We start from the raw sequence: 19,634 nt of genomic DNA on the forward strand, positions 1-19,634 counted from the left end.
ATTCCTAATGTATGAACCAAAATGTTTTGGAACAGATACAAGCAAAATGCCATTTGAGATCAATTAATTTCGAGGAAATGTTGTATCAATAAGATAATGAACTAACTGGGTGACTTAATGTGTTACATAGTACAATGCAACATCCACCAAGAATTTTAGGAACTACAGCAGCTGTCAAATCAATCTGAACAAAGGTTTGAGCAATCCTAGGTTTCTAATCACGGTTGTCGAGGAGAATTTCATGTGTCCAAGATAGATTATTAAACATTTTCATTTGAGCACTACAAAACTATGAAAGTCAATCAAATGTTACATAAAAACACTATGTAGTCTCAATAAACATTAGAGGAGACAGTTAATATATTATATACTGTTCAGAATGTAAAGTTGCACTCTGGTCTACTTTTAATGGAGACGTTACAAGGTGAATGAAGTAGTGGCAGCACCACAGAGAAGAAAAGGACTGCAGCAGATGGTCTCTCAATCAACACTGGTCGTCTTACTCACCAGAGGGAGTTGGAGTTTCTAGGAAGGCCTACCACAATTGGATATCCTCTGCCACCTTGCCACAGACTTCACAGTGACATCAAAGCATAACCCACTGCCGCTGATGGCTCTTTGCCTTCCGCATCCTTTTTGGACATGACATCATAAAAATAGCTGGAAAATCCAATGTGAGGGCGAAGAGTAGCATAGGTATATATGGCATGCTACTGCAGCCCAACTGCGACGATGTATACATTCATATCATGTGCATGGATGCATCACAACGGTGCGGCAGCCATTTTTCTCTCCTAAATTTATCACTGCAAAATTGACACCCATTATCGAGTAGTACATTAAAAAACTGTTGGGTTTTTTTTTGTGTGCGAATGTGCATCATTTAAAAAAGAGCTGCTCAGCAACAAACTGCAGCTAATGGGCTATTCAAACAACAAACGAAAAAAAGAACATGATGGGAAAGGGTGAGCGAGCAACAGATGAGGGAGATAGGGGCAAAAAAAAGCTGGCGAGCAGAGGGAGCATATTGTAGCACGGAGGAGTAGGAGAGTGGGGGAGGAGCTAGGATGGGGGTTAAAAAGACCTCAAAAAGCAGAGCATGGGTGGAAAAAGGTGAGGAGTAAACAGCCTATGGGGGAGTGAGCCCAAGAAAACACATGCACGCCCATGGAATGCTGGAATAAAAAGGAAAAAATGAGTTACTAAAGTGGAGTGTGGGAGGAGAAAAGTCATCCAATCAAAAGGAGAAAAGTATTCAAGTAAGGAGCAAGCAAATGCGATTGACAAGAAAGCCTAGCTACAGCGAGAAAGAAGCTGACCGAAACCCCACTTCAAGTATAGAGGATGTTCAATAGGTCTTTGTCAATGGACAGCTAAAAGCTGCCTACAGACCAATGATTTAGAACTAATGTGATGTATTGCTTTGCTTTTTGTAGGCAACATATGTCTGAGTTTGGCCTTTTTGAAATGAGATAATATAGGCAGGTTGTACCCATCTAGCAACAAAATAATTAAGATGAAGGACAGAACAGAATTTTCTAACAGCAATGTTTGAATCGAATACACAAAAGCTGACAGGATAAAACAGGCTGGCGTGCAGTGAGGTCAGGAGAATGTGTCCATTGATATAAAATGTTACTATTACAGACTGCTTATATTATGGCAGAAATCAAATGTTTTAGGTTTTTACAAAAAGAGAGAAAAACATTTGTTTTTTCTAAACAAACAAAAAAGGGATGCATACAAGCTTAAAAGTAGGTACTTGCATTGTAGCTATTTTAAAATATGTGATAAGGCAAAAAATTGACCGTAACCAACAATTGGGGTGAAAAACATCTACAGAACACTACCTGCAGGCATGGTTAAAAAGGCTAGAAGATAGGCACTAGAAATAAATCAGAAAAGGTCTTGGCATTAATCTTGGCATTCTCCATTTTCATCTGACAACATGTATTGCACATGGACTTTACAGGAGAAGTTGTGACTTTGTTTTAGTCTAGGGAGCTATCTTCCGTGAGGTGTGGTGGTACTGGTAGATTTCCTGGACCTTTTACCATCTTTACTTGCGGATACTGTGCAGTGACAGCAACTCATCTCCTTCATCACCCTAAGCTAATCTTAAATGTGTCCAGCCATTACAGACGCCCAAATCTACACTGTGGATAGTAGCCATTCCCCAGGCCATTGGTCTGTCTACTGTCTTCCTGCATGACAGTTGTGGTTGGTGTGGTGTGGTTGGTGTGGCAATTATTGACTTTCTGTGGTGGGAGCAGCATTCGTCTGGAAATGCAGGGAGTGGTCAAACCTACACTAAACCTGCCATTGTTCGGCTCACTCAGAAACTTGCAGTACATTTTAGAATCGTCGCAGAAACTGTGCCAGGACTCGCAATTTTTCACTAACCTGCAGGAATCTGCATTGGGAAACATACCAAAAAGGTAGAAAATATGCATTTTAAAACCAAGTTATCGGTGATTTTGACATGAATATATTATAAGTGCCAGTTAAAACCAAATGGCAGTAAAATTTGTAACCTGCAATGATGATATTTCCGCACGGGGTAATTGATCTTCCAGATTCAAGATGAGGAGCTCAATATGTCCTAGCCAATTTCATCCAATATCCTGGAAGATTGTTTCCCCGTGCATTACAAAATATTTCATTTTCAGTTGAGGGGGTCGCTAGTAGATTGAAACATTACTACAACGATACGCCACGAGGAAGACCTTACATAAGATGAAACTTAACCATGAAGAAACGTTTCAAGCACCATCTTCCCTTCTTCCTGTCTTAAAATGGATCACTGGTACTCAGGCGAGAGCTTGTTTACCTTGGGCTCTTCCGGGGTTCTTTTGTTGGTCATATTAGTCTTGATTGCATTAGAATGGAGGGCCTCGACTGGATTTATTACATTAAACAACTCTGATTGATATGCACATAAACCCTGCATTTCTTAATCATGATTGGCTAGTGAATGATTTCACAGGCACTATTTCAAATATTAAAAGCGAAATTACCTTTTGTGTTTTGCTGTTTGCTGATGATTTTAATATTTCACTTGAAGCTACTGCTTTTACTGGTCCAAGCTTGGTCTCCAGAAGAAAATGTACTTATCTTTACAACATATAGCACAAGGTGGGTTCTGACTGAGACATGAAATATTAACCAGTGTTTAATTTGAGCCAGTGGTTACAGGTGGGGCCAACCAGCACTCATTTTAGGGGGAATGGGACGTATTTGTCATTATTAGACTTTGAAACGAAGCAAGAAAGAGAAAAGATGAAAAGGGAGAACACGAAATATATGAAAAATGTGACAAACGAGGAAAGAATGGGTGAAAGACAACCACCAAGAGTGACATAAAGGGGCAAGTAGTGTAAGGTGGTGGATGAAATAGGCCTGAGATGGAATCAGGACTCTACAGCCTTGGCATTCACACCACTGACATTTGGCAGCAATGGCGGCCAACTTCAGAAAAAACTATTCTTTCACAAACCAAGCGCATTACGGCTACCCATTTTTGACAGAAAATGACATGATCGATTTTAAAGACGATACATAGTTATAGATCATATAATACTACCTGGTAATTATAGTTCACATATGATTTACTTCGAGGATCTGCCATAATTTCCAGAACATTCTAGGTATCTGCTGTAGCCTGGCCACAAACCTACCACTGTGCATATACAGTTGTTTGTAATGAGGGGTATAAATGTCTCGTATCACAGCAAGGAACGATGTCCTTTGAACGCATATTTTGTAAGACATGAATAACAATCTTTTCATGAAAAATTAATTACCGGTCACTTACCAACTTCATCCCTGATGTTTCCAAGCTCAATTGACAGCTCTTTCTCCTTTTTTAGACCCCTTTCATTCTGTAAAGATAAACAAATTGCATCTAATACATCATCTCGTACAGATAAATCTCTCAGGTATGCATTTATAAACCACAAAACTAAAGAGGAGTTTGAACACGCACCGACAAAGAAAATCGCTTTACCTTTTGGATAGTATCATGGTTTTAAGAAGCAGTAAGACAAACAGAACAAGTCTAGCACAGTAGCACTGTTCGAATTCCTCACACAGAAAAATATTTTTATAGGTTTCGCCTACGCAGCACGCATGCGCTGCTTAGGAGAGCCTTTAGCCGTCGCTCTTCACTTTTTCAAGCACTGCACTCGTCCTTGTGGCGGCATCCACCTTGCGGGAGCGCGCAGGGGTGCACAACAAGCATGAGTGTAGTGCTTGAAAAAGTGGAGACTCTCCCAAGCATGCGCGCACCACTCGCGGGCTCACATCCTGCTCCCCCTCTCACAACAGTTTACTTTTGCGGCCGCGGGGCCGTGCTTGTGTTTTTTTGTGCAGTTAGGCATTTTTTACTTCTTTGCTTGTTTGTAAATGTATTGGCATGGCACCTATAGGAGGTAGATTTGTTTTCCTTGTTCGGCTTTTAACTTTCTAGGTGCATATGTTTTAAAAAAATATATTTACAAATTTACTGCCATCCAAGGACCGATTCGCACTCTTTGATGATGCTTGTTTAAATTAGCACTGCCGAAATGGCCTTCGTCAGTTTTCAGAATTAGAAAATGTGCAAAAGACCTTCAGACAAAATGATCTCATTCACTGTAGAAAAATAATCCAGTCCTCTTTTCATGACTGCAGCCTGGTGGGAAAAGTTCATAGCTCTTCTTCCATCTCTGCATTTCCGTTTCGTAGTTCCTTCCTACCGCTGTCCAGTAACTACAGTGCACTGAAGGACTGCAGCATAGAACCTCTGCCCTTGTACACCAATCACCACAGTCACAAGTGGCAGACATTTCACCACCTTACACAACATCAGGATATTTTCTTTCCCACCGCTTAGCTGTACATACCGTAGCAGTTAAAGCTAGATGACTGATCTCAATTTATATGCTAATCCATGACACAGATGCCTCTCCCCGTACATTTTGTAAACCGAGAGCGTCCACTTCCAGGCGTTGCCGCTCTACCTTGGATATCTGCCCTGAAACTATAATGCCTTTGCCCCCTTCTGATTTTGGATATTGTCAATGTGTTCCTAAATCAGGGGATTGTATTTTTACAGCAGAAAATAGCAATAATAAAACAGTTCGTCAAACACCCTCTCCTCAAAAGACTACAGTAATTTTGGAATCATCTCACTATTACCATAAATCGGGAAAACGTTTGAAAAATTAGTTTTCACTCAGTTATAGTCCTTTTTCAAGGCCAATGTTATCTTAAGCCACCTTCAAGCAGGGTTCTGATCTGGCCACAGCACTGAGTTGGTAGTTCCATCAGTTTTGGTCTATCTTTGGTGGCTTGCCGATAATGGTTCATTAGCGACATTGTGCCTTTTGGATCTTTTCAGCATCATAGACCACTCTTTGCTTCTGACCAGACTGAAGGATATTGGACTTGATTATCTAGTCTTTAAGTGGGCAAGTTCCTTTCTAATGATTGTACCCATATCGATTTCCTCCCATCATTCAGATCTAGAAAGATCCACTGAATAATTTTTCCGGGATCGGTTCTCTTTCCTTTACTACTTAATGCTTGCATACTACCATAAACCTATCTCTCACACCCATAAGAGCACGATTTTATGGCAAGGCACGGAGGCCAATATTATGCATATTTCTTTAATTGCCAGCTCACAGCAGCAACACCAAACAATGTAAAGAATTTATAACACGGGTTCAACATTCCAATCTTAATAAAATTCTGTGAAAGGCAGCCATATTCCTTCTTTGTTGCTGCTCACAGCCAAGATAAGTTCATTACTATCTGTGGGTCTTTATCTACCATTGAACTATATGTTTAAGGGTATTAAGGGTTATGTTTTTGAATTTTAAGTATGTTGAATGTATTTTAAGATTAGTTAACTTGTTTTTTACCATGTTTTGGGGACGCTTACCTGTTGTTTGGTTTTGAATGTTTCATCCTCAAACGCCTGTTTCTTTGTCTGTGGGCGCTTCCTGATATTCGATTATACTGACACACACGGGCTGCTTCCCCAGAATTGTATTAGGTTCACTGGCTCTCTATCCAGTTTTAGAATAGATTCACCAACTAAGCGCGCCCCCAACCTGCTTCCTGACCGGACTCTTGTCCCTCTCACGCCCCGACTGCTACCATTTTTTCTTTATGCTCTATTCTTTTTTAACCCTCCTACCAAGTGATCGCCCTCATCCGAACAACTTGCGTACTGATTCCTATCAAGCCCCGAATACCCACGGGCATCCTTCCTTCAATGTTATTTTCGCTCACCTCACTTCATGTTCCGAGGCTCCTTTCTGTTATTCTCGCCATCGAGCGTGGGACAACAAACCCACCAGACCTCCACTCTCACGCTCCTCTGCGATACACCGACAATGCTATCTAAAATCTTCTCTTGGCTGCTTATCCCTAATCGCGTTCTTTCTTCAACACTTCGATTGCGATTTTTAGTTGATTTGGAGGTTTTCTTGATCCCTTGAGGCCGCCGTACTCACGTCAACTGACCGGCGGCCATTTTGGATTGGTCTCTATTCCTTTTACTCAAGGGATGTCTGGCGGCCATCTTTTGGACACGCAAAAGAGCCGGTTGACAGTTTCCGTGTGAGATAACAATCATTGATCACTGTCATTTCAACGTTATCCTTATTTAACGTATTTTAGTTAATTTTTTATTGGTGTTTCTGTTCTACTGTTCCCTCTATTGTTCTAATTTAACTCTTAAGGGTGTTGCCCAAATTTGGTATTAGGCTCACTTTCAAGGAGTTATCATTTCCCTTAGTACCTTACGGTGTTTCAGTGATTTACCCCTAAAGTCCTAAAATGGACCAAGTCACCTTGACGGGGGATTCTGTTGATGTCAAAATTAAGTAATCTGTTGAAAAGGCGGTCTCAGCACTGGCCTCTCAGCTTAGCAAAAAGCTGGATGACTGCATGGATAGGATGGAGGAAAGGTTTTCTAAGGATAAGAATCCCGAAGGACAGTCTTGCTCTGTGGAAGCAAGCACAGTGGCTACTGTTAGCAGTGTGAATGCCAGTCGGAAAAGGAGACATCTGACAGAGATTCAAGGTACTGGGGCCTTTATGATGAAAGGCAGAGAGAAATCTTCTCGTAAAGAGAATAATGGACAGGCAATGAAGGCTGTTAGACGGGGACCGGGAGGGTCGGCCGAGGACAAGAGGAGAGGCCTCCGGTGAGGGCCGTCTCCAGCGATCGTACAGACAAGTAACTTCCCCCCCACAGATGGACACCACACAAGGATAAGGTTCACGTTCTTTATAAGCAATTCTTGAAGTACGGTGATACGATACAATGGAAGCAGGACACGATGATCCTCTTAATTCTAGTCTCTTGACAGGGAAAGGGGTAGCGGGACAGTCTTGGTTACCAATCTGGTACTGCGATGCGATGATGGTAGCTCACAATCCTCGAGCTCGGCGTTCGAGAAGGACGGGCCGCGGCAGCGCCAGCAGGTCCCGAGGTGGTCGTAGATAGGAACGGGCCGCGGCAGCGCCAGCAGGTCCCGGCGAGGACGAAGGTTGCAAGAAGGCCGCGGCAGCGCCAGCAGGTCCATCGAGGATGAAGGTTGCAGAAGGCTGCGGCAGCGCCAGCAGGCAGGACGATAGTTCACAAGGCAGGGCTGCGGCAGCGCCAGCAGTCCGTCAAGGATGAGTTCTTCACGGTGTCTCTCGACTCCAAGATACAACTGCCTTCCTGCTCTGGAGCTGCCTCAGTTATAGGTCTGGCCCCCTTTGATGTCCGGACCCTCGCACTTGGAGGTCGGGAGGTCCGGGATGAGGGAGTCCAGACACCCAGCAGGGGGGTGGAGCCAGCGCCCGGGGAGGCTGGGGGCGATCGGCACCTGGCGGGGGAGAGCCATCGACACTTCTTCCTCCCATTGACCTGCCAAGTGGTCCGTTCACCTCCTGGGTGGATGGTGGTGCCGGGATGTCGGGGCCTGGCCAGGCCCAGGGTTGGGGTCGAGCTGAGGCCATGTGGCCTCGTGGTGCAGTGTCTAAGATGGCGGCTGGGCCGGGCAATGGTGCTGACGGTACCCCGGGCCAGTGATACAGAGATGTCCGGGAGCAGGAGTCCCGTAGGGGACGGTTTGCGGGTTGCTTCCGTGGGTAGCACCTGGAGAGCCGGTGTCCGGGCCCTGTCATGCGGGGAGGGAGCGAGCCCTTCATGTGGCCTGTCCAACATGCGTCCCCCCCAGCTGAAGGCGGGGAGAGTCACCCATCCTCTTGGGGACTTTCCTCGTCGAGGCGGAAAAAGCGTGACAGGCCATCCGCGTTGGCGTGATCCTGGCCAGGGCGGTGCTCCACAGTGAAGTCCATCCCCTGCAGGGAGATGGACCATCGCAATAGCTTGGTATTTTCCCCCCGCATCTGCATTAGCCATTGCAGGGGGCGATGATCTGTTTGCACCCGAAAGTGGGTACCGAAGAGGTAGGGCTGGAGCTTCTTTAGGGCCCACACTACTGCGAAGGCCTCCCTCTCGATGGTGCTCCAGCGCTGTTCCCGGGCCAGCAGGCGTCTGCTGATGAAGGCCACTGGTTGATCGATTCCCTCGGGGTTCAGTTGGGAGAGGACGGCCCCGATGCCATGGTCGGAGGCATCAGTCTGGACGATGAACTCCCACCTGTAGTCGGGAGCCTGGAGTACAGGGGCGGTGCACATGGCGGCCTTCAGCTTCTCGAAGGCCGCTTGACAGTCGGGAGTCCAGTCGACTCTTTTTGGCTGGTTTTGGATGTAAGTGCCGTGAGGGGCCCCACAAGGCTGCCATAGTCCTTCACAAACCGCCGGTAGTATCCGGTGAGCCCCAAGAAGGCTCGGACCTCGGTTTGGGTTACGGGGGGCTGCCAGGACTGGATGGCAGCGATCTTGAGCTGAAGGGGGGCCACCAGACCGCTTCCCACTTGGTGTCCGAGGTAGGTCACGGACCCCTGGCCAATCTGGCATTTGCTGGCCTTGATTGTGAGGCCTGCTTGTTGGAGGGCCTGCAGGACCTCCCGGAGGTGGCGGAGGTGGTCTGACCAGTGGCGGCTATACACAGCAATATCGTCCAGGTAGGCGGCGCTGAACTCTTCGAGGCCCGCCAATACCTGGTTCACAAGTCGTTGAAAGGTTGCTGGAGCGTTTTTCATGCCGAATGGCATCACTTTGAAATGGTAGTGGCCATCCGGGGTGGAGAAAGCGGATCGTTCTTGGGCCCTGGGGGTGAGGCCGATCTGCCAGTAGCCCGCTGTCAGGTCGAAGATGCTGAGGTAGCGGGCAGCCCCCATGCGGTCGATCAGTTCATCTGCTCGGGGAATGGGGTGAGCGTCGGTTCGGGTGACAGCGTTCAGACCCCGATAGTCGACGCAGAATCGTATCTCAGGGGTGGTGCCTGGGGCAGCAGCCTTGGGGACCAGCACGACTGGGCTGGCCCAGGGGCTGTCCGAGGGTTCGATGACTCCGAGTGTGAGCATTTTCAACACTTCTTCTTGGATGCAGGCTCGTACCCGATCTGGTACGCGGTACGCCCGATGTCTGATAGGGGGACTGTCCCCAGTGTCCACGTCGTGCAAGCACCAGGGGGTGACCCCTGGGGTGAGGGAAAATAGGGTTGCAAATTGCAGCAGGAGGGCCCGACAGTCTTGGTGCTGCTCCGGGGTTAGGGCATCTGAGAGTCGGACCCCGTCTACTGAGCCATCTTTTTCACGGGTCCTCAGTAGGTCAGGGAGGGGCTCGGAGTCTTCTTCCGCCCCACTGTCTGTAGCCATCAGTAGGCTGAGCTCCGAGCGCACAAAGTGGGGTTTGAGTCTGTTGGCGTGGAGGACCAGGAGGGGGTTCCGGGGAGATTCCATGTCGATGAGATAGGTGACGGGGCTCTTGCGCTCGACCACTTTGAAGGGCCCCGTCCACTTGTCCTGCAAGGCACAAGGTTCGGTGGGGGACATCACCCATACCTGCTGGCCAGGTTCGAACTCTATGGAGGAGGCGTTCTGATCGTACCATTTCTTCATGTCCTCCTGACTGGCCTCAAGATTGGCTTTGGCGATCTCTCTGAATCGTCTGGTCTGATTGCGTAGGGTCAGGAGGTACTTGTAGACGTCTGGAGGGGTTTTCAGGGGGGCCATCTCCCAACCTTCTTTGACTAGGCTGAGGGGCCCTCGAACAGGGTGTCCGTACAAGAGTTCGAAGGGGCTGAAGCCGAGGGACTTCTGGGGGACTTCTCGGTAGGCGAAGAGGAGGCATGGGAGTAGCACATCCCACTGGCGGCGGAGAGGCTCTTCCAACCCCATAATCATTCCCTTGAGTGTGCGGTTGAACCGCTCAACCAGTCCGTTTCCTTGCGGGTGGTAGGGGGTTGTGAATCGGTAGGTGACCCCGCACTGCTGCCAGAGGGATTTCATATATTTTGAAATAAAGTTCGTGCCTCTGTCGCTGACGACTTCCCGGGGGAAGCCCACCCGGGAGAAGATCCCCCATTAAGGCTCGGCCGACCACCGGTGCTGTTACAGTTCGAAGGGGGACGGCATCGGGATAGCGGGTGGCGTGGTCCACCAGTACCAGGATGAATCGATGCCCTTGTGCTGTTCGGGGGTCCAGGGGCCCCACAATGTCTATTCCCACCTTTTCGAACGGGGTGGTAACAACCGGGAAGGGTTGCAGGGGTGCCTTGAGTTTGCGGCCGCTCTTCCCGCTGGCCTGACAAGTGGGGCAGGACCGGCAGTGGTTGAGGACGTCATTTCTCATTTTTGGCCAGTAAAAGTGGGTCACCAGGCGGTTGTAGGTTTTGTCCTGTCCCAAGTGTCCAGCCAGGGGGACATCGTGGGCCAAGTTCAACAGGAAGTCTCTGAAGCGGAGGGGCACCACCAACACTCGACTGGCCCCCAACTCCGCGATTCTTTGTTCGCTGTACAATAGGTCATTGTCCCAATAGATCCAGTGGGCCCCGGCGGTATCTCCCGCGCTCTGGGCGAGGGCTTGCTGTCGTAGTCCCTCGAGGGAGGGACAGGTCTTTTGCTCTTGACGGAATTGTTCCTGGGTGGGTCCCCCTTCATGACGCCTCTGAGCCAGGTCTGGAAGGTCCTGGGGCTGAGCGAGCCCTTCTTGGGTTTGTCCCGGGGGGTCGGCGTGGTCGGCGTCCCCCACTGGAGCGATCGGAGGAGGAGGTGCTGGCCATTCGGGTTCTTCGGGTTGGGGGATGGCGCGGGCTGCCATGGACCGGGTGGTTACGCACGCCCAGTCCGGGAGGCCCAACATCCCCAGGTGCTCTCTTCTTTCCACGGCGGCCCACGGGGAACTCTCGAGATCGTTCCCCAGGAGACAGTCCACGGGGGCATCATCGCGGACCGTCACCTTCAGCATGCCGGATACTCCTCCCCATTCGAATGGGACGCAGGCCATCCGACACAGGCTCTCGGAATTGTCGGCTGAACAGACGGGGCAGAGAACGTTCGGTAGGATTTGCTCCGGGGTCACCAGGTGACAGCGGACGGCCGTCACACTGGCCCCCGTGTCACGTAGGGCTTCAGCCTTGCGCCCATTTATGTTCACCCACTGACTGTATTTTCTGGTGTTGGCGGGTAGGGGAGCCCGCGGGATCATGTCTCTTCCCCCTAGGCACGCCAGGACCATGGCGGCCGGTTCCCACTCTTGTTGCTCCTGTTCGTATTCTTCATGCTCTTCGGAGACTTACTCTTCTCCTAGGGCGGCGGCAGCTACCTGGCGGGGTCCCGGAGTCTGGTTCTTTGGGCAGTTCGGGTCATTGGCGTAGTGACCGACTCGCTGGCATCGGTGACAAGTGACATTGGCTCTGAATCCCGGGCGCATCGGGGGGTTGCCCCGGCCGGCCGGGGGCGGGGTGCTGGTAGCGGGAGCGGCCGGGACGGCGTCTTTCCCCCGGCCCTGGCCTCCTCCTCCTCCTCGGGGACGGTGATGACCTTGGTTGTTCCTGTTCTGCTCGTTTGGCCAACCCCGGCCCACTCGGGTGCTTTCCCATCGGTCAGCCTCGGCGGCGAGCTGCCGTGGATCAGTCAATTTACGGTCCAGGAGGTGCTGCCTGAGCTCGACGAAGCAGTTGTTGGAGAGGTGCTCCCACACAATGAGGTTAAAAAGCTGCTCGTAGGTCGTTACGCGGCTCCCCTTTATCCATCCCTCGAAGGCTCGGCTGAAATAGTTTACATATTCCACCCAAGTTGTACCCGGGATTCGGGTGCAGTCGCGGAACCTCTGGCGGTACATTTCGGGTGTCAACCCATATCGAGTGAGGAGGGCGGCCTTCATGTGGTCATAGGACGTCATTTGATGGTCCGGGAGCTGTAACAGGGCATCGCGGCCTTCATTGACGAACCTCCCCCATAGACCGGCTCCCCAGTCACTTCGATCGATCCGGTGGGAGGTCATGGCGATCTCGTAGGCCTTGAACCACTGTTGTATGTCGTCGTTTCGGTAATACTCTCGGACGACATCTTTGGGAATGTGGACCTTTGGTTCTGTAGCTCCTGGGGTGCGCGGTGGCTCGGGCACCCCCAGGTCTTTGTTTTGCTTCCGTAGTTCTATCTCTGCCAGTTTGCGCTCGTGTTCGTATGCCAGTCTTTTTTCTTCGAGCTCTCTTTGTCTTTGCTTTTCTTCCCGCTCTTCTCGGAGCCGTAAGTGTTCTAGGTTCATTTTTTGTTCCGCTAGTTTTAGTTCTCCATCCAACTTGAGCCGTGCCAACTCTAATTCGTGCAGTCTGCTTTTTTCTCGCTCTTGGATCTCTTCCTGGGAGAGACCCGCTCTCCTTTCTTCGGAAGGAGCGGTGCTCGTCTCCGGTGCTTCAATGTGTTGGTCCCGGGGACCGGCGGTATTTGCTACCGGTGGTAGCAATGCCCAGTTCCATACAAAATTGTTTTAATTCTCGATGGCTGTACTCCTCCAGTTTTTCCATTTGGAATTGCTCTGTAGATCCGCTCTCTTGGGTCGACATTGTGGTTTAGTCGTGGGGTGAGTTGCTTTCTGTACGATTACGCGTTGGTTCGGATCGCGCCGCTGGCCACCAATGTTAGACGGGGACCGGGAGGGTCGGCCGAGGACAAGAGGAGAGGCCTCCGGTGAGGGCCGTCTCCAGCGATCGTACAGACAAGTAACTTCCCCCCACAGATGGACACCACACAAGGATAAGGTTCACGTTCTTTATAAGCAATTCTTGAAGTACGGTGATACGATACAATGGAAGCAGGACACGATGATCCTCTTATTTCTAGTCTCTTGACAGGGAAAGGGGTAGCGGGACAGTCTTGGTTACCAATCTGGTACTGCGATGCGATGATGGTAGGTCACAATCCTCGAGCTCGGCGTTCGAGAGGGACGGGCCGCAGCAGCGCCAGCAGGTCCCAAGGTGGTCGTAGATAGGAACGGGCCGCGTCAGCGCCAGCAGGTCCCGGCGAGGACGAAGGTTGCAAGAAGGCCGCGGCAGCGCCAGCAGGTCCAACGAGGATGAAGGTTGCAGAAGGCTGCGGCAGCGCCAGCAGGCAGGACGATAGTTCACAAGGCAGGGCTGCGGCAGCGCCAGCAGTCCGTCAAGGATGAGTTCTTCACGGTGTCTCTCGACTCCAAGATACAACTGCCTTCCTGCTCTGGAGCTGCCTCAGTTATAGGTCTGGCCCCCTTTGATGTCCGGACCCTCGCACTTGGAGGTCGGGAGGTCCGGGATGAGGGAGTCCAGACACCCAGCAGGGGGGTGGAGCCAGCGCCCGGGGAGGCTGGGGGCAATCGGCACCTGGCGGGGGAGAGCCATTGACACTTCTTCCTCCCATTGACCTGCCAAGTGGTCCGTTCACCTCCTGGGTGGATGGTGGTGCCGGGATGTCGGGGCCTGGCCAGGCCCAGGGTTGGGGTCGAGCTGAGGCCATGCGGCCTCGTGGTGCAGTGTCTAAGATGGCGGCTGGGCCGGGCAATGGTGCTGACGGTGGCCCGGGCCAGTGATACAGAGATGTCCGGGAGCAGGAGTCCCGTAGGGGACGGTTTGCGGGTTGCTTCCGTGGGCAGCACCTGGAGAGCCGGTGTCCGGGCCCTGTCATGCGGGGAGGGAGCGAGCCCTTCATGTGGCCTGTCCAACAAAGGCCAAAAAGGGTGATCGCAAAGTGATTGTTTGCGATGAATCTTCAAGCAGTGGCGACATCCTTATTTCATTTTCAGATGAATTTGAATCCTCGGAGGAGGAAGAGGAGGTTAAGGGCAAAAGATTTAAGAGAGAGGTGGATGATACCTCGGATCACGCTCTGGACCATTTAGGGGAACAAATGTTTGACCCAAATTCCATCCAACATCCTCTCTCCCCTCAATGGGAGCCCATTAAACATGTCGCTCAATATGTTGAATTTTGGATAAGCAGGGAAATGCCTAAGGAGGTGAAGAACAAAATGAGATCCGAGTGCCCGAGACCCTCTTTGGCTAACAAAGTTGGGCTTACACCCGAACTCGATTCCAAAATGTTAACCTTCCATAATAAGATGGGGAGAGACCCTAGAAGGGGGCTTGATAATGGGCACAAGGGGTGCCAAGACTGCCTCTTGGATGTATTTGGTCCCTTAACTAAAATTTTCGATCTTTGCGAGGAGGCATACTTGCAGAATGGCGTCATTAATTCCGGGGATCTACGACAATGGATCCAGAGGACCATTTACTTATTAGGCAATGCCAATGCCTCCTTGTGTGTTGAGAGGAGGAACAGTTTTTTAATGAAAATAGACCCAAAGCTAGCTGAATTAACCTCTAAGGAATAGGGTCAAAAAGCTGGTGGTATGCTCTTCGGTGAAGAGTTTGTGAAGGAGATGGCCAAATACGCTGGGGCCTTTAATTCGATTCAGAAGGTCCAAAAGGACATCAGAAGGGTTTTTCTCCAAGAGTGGATTCAAATCAGGATTTCAATTGGGATCATATTCTCCAGGCTTCTTCATTCAGAGACAGAGAGGTGGAAGAGGACGTTGTAGAGGTGGAAGAGGACGTTATAGAGGCGAAAGAAGAGGTAGATTCCAAGGTATGTTTGGTAAAAGACCCTTCTTTTATAATTCCAAAGGTGGGTGGCAGACTTGCTTTGCTTCTAGACAGGTGGAAGGAAATCAAGTCGGACCCTTGGGTCTTACAGACAGTCTCTGGTTATGTAATAGACTTTGTTGCATCCCCAATACAGGTAAAGAGACCCCCTCGGCTAATATTTGCAAAGGATCAAGAGGTTTTGGTAACTCAGGAGGTGGAAGAGTTAGAAAAGAAAGGAGCGATAGAGAAGGCGGACTATTCTCCTACTGGCTTCATAAGCAACCTTTTCTTAGTGGAAAAAAAGGACAAGACTAAAAGGCCTGTGATAGATTCGAAAGATGTGAACGAATGGGTGGAATATAACCATTTCAAGATGGAAGGTGTGAGAAGTTGGCCTGGTATATAATGCTCACTAATTCTAGTGATCACTTTGTACCATGCCAAGCAACCCTTATGATGATGGTTGTAATTCAACCTTGTAGACCAGTTATCCTAGTGGTAACGTGGACAAAGCAGTCTTAGGCTAAACTCTGAAAGGCATGTGAAGCCAGCTGTTATACCATACACAACCCCCTTGAATACCAAATGAAAGGGACACCACACAGATATATATTGAAAATATATATTGATTTATTAACTATAAAATCCCCTGGACTCTTTATGAGCACAGAAGCACAAGCGTTAAATCACAAGACAGTTTAAAATACACAAAAGTTGCACAATATGGATGAGCCCTAGGGGCCACCTAAACCATATACTAAGAAAGTGGTATAAGAGATACCAATAGGAAAGTGAAGAGGCCTAGGGCCTTGGGAATCGCTGGAGCTATTAGAGACTGGAGTTAACTAAGTCGGGAAAGGCCCACGGGACTCGGGTGCAGTGTTCAAAGTGCACGCACTTCTCAATACAAAGTCTATGGTGCGTAAAAAGCACAAAGTTAGAAAGTTAGGAACCTTCCGAGTGACCTACGGAGCTGAAACTTAAAACACAGGCCCTTGGGATGTGTACCAGTGCAGGAGCACCGGCGGAGCTGAGTTACCTCACCCACAGGACGCGGGTGCACAGGGTCGAAGTTGTGTCGGGTTTCGTCACGCTGGTCGATGGTGCTTGGAGCTGAAGATGCTGCAGGCGGCTCGATAAGAAGAGTTCCGGTGGATCCAAGGGTGGATCTGAAGATGTGAAGACCTAAAAGCAGAGGGGACAGTGTTCAAAGTCACTAGCCAGTGACTACCGTGGAACCAGATTGGAACCAGGCGATGTCGGGTGCAAACAGGCGTTGTCGGGTAGCTTCTTTCTGCAGCCACGTGGATACCCGGGGTCGAGGACGTCCAGGAGTCGGTCACGAGCTGTCCCACGTAGGCTTCTCGCTGTTGGCGGTGTCGGCGACCTGATCGGAGCAAACAGGCCTTGGCAAATGCAAGCCACGCAGAAGTTGAAAGATGCTGTTCACTCGGACCAGCAAGGTCAGAGCGGGTGCTCCTTTTCACAGGAGCTTGGGTAGGTCTGGAGCAACCAGACCTGCTGTTTAAATCTTCGGGTTCGTCGCCAAGATGGCCGCTGACCACGTGGCTAGTGGCCGGGATGGCGCGTCGAGTGGCACAATGCAAAAGGGCCCCACGCAGATCGTGGAGATGCTGGAGGGCTGATCTTCGGTGCAAGGGCTGCTCGGTGGTGGGGGTTCTCAATCCCCAAAGCACAACGTCGAGGATGCCTCAGAAGCTGCGCAGTCAGCTTTTCGAGTGTCTTTCAAGAGGTCCGGTCCCACGTCACTCGGTGCCTCCACAGGTCCCTTCTTCGCAGGGACTGTGGATCGGGCTCTGAGAGGTCTGGGAGTCTGGTTCTTGTCGGGCTCTGGGCTCGGTCTCCGGCGGGAGGCGGCGGCAAAGCAGACGTCGAGTTGCTGGTTGGTACCTGTGTTCACAGGGTGGTCACTCCTTGGCCACAAGGGAGATTCTCTTCAGTCTTCTGTGCAGCAGAATGTCGAAGTCCAGTCTTCTTCTTGTTTAAAGTTGATTTCGGGATGATCTGCTGTGCAATGGCACTGCTCCCCCTCTTATTCCCAATCTAGGGGGTGGATCACCTACTAGGTCCCTCCTCTGGGAGGAACCAGGAAGGGGGGTGGTTACACCCCCTTTCCTTTGTCCAGCTCCGCGCCAGGACTGGGGCTGGAAGGCCCCAGAACCGGTTTGGACTGGCCTATGCACGGGGACACCTTGTGTGCCCTGGGCATGTCTGATTCCAACGGAAAGGAGTTAACACCCTGTCTCTGTGATGATAGGTAGGATGTCCTTAAACCTATCACTGACGGAGATGCAGTATGGGTTTTGTTTAACCTGAGGACCAGGATGATGTCGCGATGAGAAAAACAAGGCAGGGCAAAGTAGACAGAGGACTATACAATTACTGAGGGTTAATGACACTAGATAAACACAAAAGTTTTTTTTAAAAAACAAAATTAAAATGTATTACCTCCCACTCGGGTTACAATCTAGAAACTATTAAAAACACATTAATACGAGCCACCGTTGGGTGGTCAATTAATACATCAGAATGCAGTTAAAATCAAACAGTCATATGTGATCAGAAGTGAAAAAAGTCGACGCGGCGTTTCGGTGCTTTGCTATTCTTCACACCTTCTTCAGGACGTTCACTAAACTTGATATCTGAGAAATTAAAACAAAGAATGATTACCCTACTGGTCTACACTTTATAAAAACTCTTGCTCCTGCTTGGTTCACTGTGTGGTAGTATTATCACTCACATTCTCTGATTCTATTGTGCTACATACATAAAAGGACTATGTTAGTTGCCTATACGAATGTAACCAATCCGAACATTGCATTTCTGACCTCTTTTACTAACGATCTGAACATGCCTTGCCAGTTCGAGCATTTGAATCAGGGTCCTTATATACTGTAACATTGCTATTACCTTGGGACCATCTATTAAAATTATACGATTGATTGGACAAAGAGCGCAGTGATAAATCTCATAAGTCTACTCTGAAGAACATGATGTCCTAGACCTGTGTTAAGGTTATAGTCCTAAAATTTTTTATGCTTATGCTGAAATCAACTTTTTATACCTTTAGTGTTTATCAGATGAACATATCAAGTTCTTTCAGCGGATTTCTGAAGATTAATACACGGTTCTGCTCTCACAGGAGCTGTGTATGAGAAAGGCAAAATTCAAAAGTCTATTTCTTTTTAATTATATAATTGCCTAAAAAAGCAGAATAGTGTCGTGAGTTACCTTAAGTGTTAATACACCACTGTTCCATGTACACGGAGGGGCCACCGATAATTCAAGAATAGAAGAATCCTACAAAAATATGGGTCCACAGTTATGCTAATATCCTATGTCCAAGTTTTCTCTGTTCCTGATTTGTAGATGGATACTTATACTAACCTTTGATAATTTCAGGTAATACACACTATTTTTTCTCGGTTCTTGTAGATTACCGAATCTGGATACTCTTCTTATTGATTGAAGAGGCTCTAAAAATCGAAATATATGAAGGACAATATTTTTGTAATCATATATTGGCTACCTTGGCATTTCTACCATACTTTGTGCCTTCAAAAACATTTTTCGTCCCATTGTAAAGTCATATATATTGTCTCTGCACTATACACTCTTGTCACTGTATTGATTGTTATAACAGGGCAAATGTTGGATACCAAGGACTTACTAACACGTGGAAAAAATCTCCCAACGTGTTGCTCGTTATGGCCGGTAGGCAGGGATTGCCTGTTTTGTGAACATCAATTGAAGTTATGCAGTACACTTAGACTACAGTTTGTGCTGCACCAGTCTAGATTGGGCTTTTCAGGCTCGTTCCTTTTAAAATGGTCAAGCCAAAGTTAAACTTAAAAAAAAGGTAGAAAAACGAGGTTGCCGGGGGCCGACTTGCGAGGTGTTAGCATACCTGTTTTAGGGAATCCGGCCTCCCTGCTCCTCCGTGCTTCCGTGTATAGCGCTGCCGTAGTGATGATACGCGGTCTGCAAGCTGTTGGTGGTGCTCGCGTTTAAATGCTGGCGCTGTTCCCGGTGACCCGGAAGTAGTGGAGCGAGTTATATCTGTTTTTATGTTAAACCCCAGCGCCAAAGTGTCTAGGGACTTGATATTTGCGAAAAATATTAGCTACGGCTTGTCGTTTCAATTAGGGAATAAAAATTAAGTATAGAACAATGAAAAAAAGAGCGCATGACCCGGAAGTTGAAGCCGGGATGCTCGAGAGTATTTACATGCAGACGTTAATGCCTTTGGTTGTTTATAAAACATTATATATTTTGTGTTCACATAATTGTAAATTGGGGCATTTATTTCTGAATAAGTGTTCTATACTGCTGTATTGCAGAAACATAGTTTGCGGCGGTCGCCATCTTGGATTGGGATACTTTCAATTTCGAAGTAATATGTATGGTTGTTGCTAGGGGCGTAATTACGTCATACACTAGCTAAAAGTACGAGGCAGATGTGGATCTGGGAGTATAAACCCCACCTATCGTTGCAGTATCTTAAATTTGATGATACTTAGGACCCCCCAATAGTAGCCCTCGGATTGTACTAAAAACCCTACAAAGTATCATCAAATTTAAGATACTGCAACGATAGGTGG

General features: G+C 48.8%; 1 protein-coding gene across 1 annotated transcript in view; it reads right to left on the reverse strand.

Moving 5' to 3' along the window:
• Positions 1 to 19,634, reverse strand: part of MTUS2 (microtubule associated scaffold protein 2) — a 1,086,829-nt gene that overhangs the window by 171,312 nt on the left and 895,883 nt on the right. The window contains exon 8 of the mRNA XM_086935158.1: positions 3,815 to 3,881. Coding sequence (XP_086791284.1) covers positions 3,815 to 3,881 — 67 coding nt within the window. The remainder of the gene's footprint in view (positions 1 to 3,814; positions 3,882 to 19,634) is intronic.

The sequence above is a fragment of the Lissotriton vulgaris genome, chromosome 8 (genome assembly GCF_964263255.1).
Source record: "Lissotriton vulgaris chromosome 8, aLisVul1.2, whole genome shotgun sequence".
NCBI lineage: Eukaryota > Metazoa > Chordata > Amphibia > Caudata > Salamandridae > Lissotriton > Lissotriton vulgaris.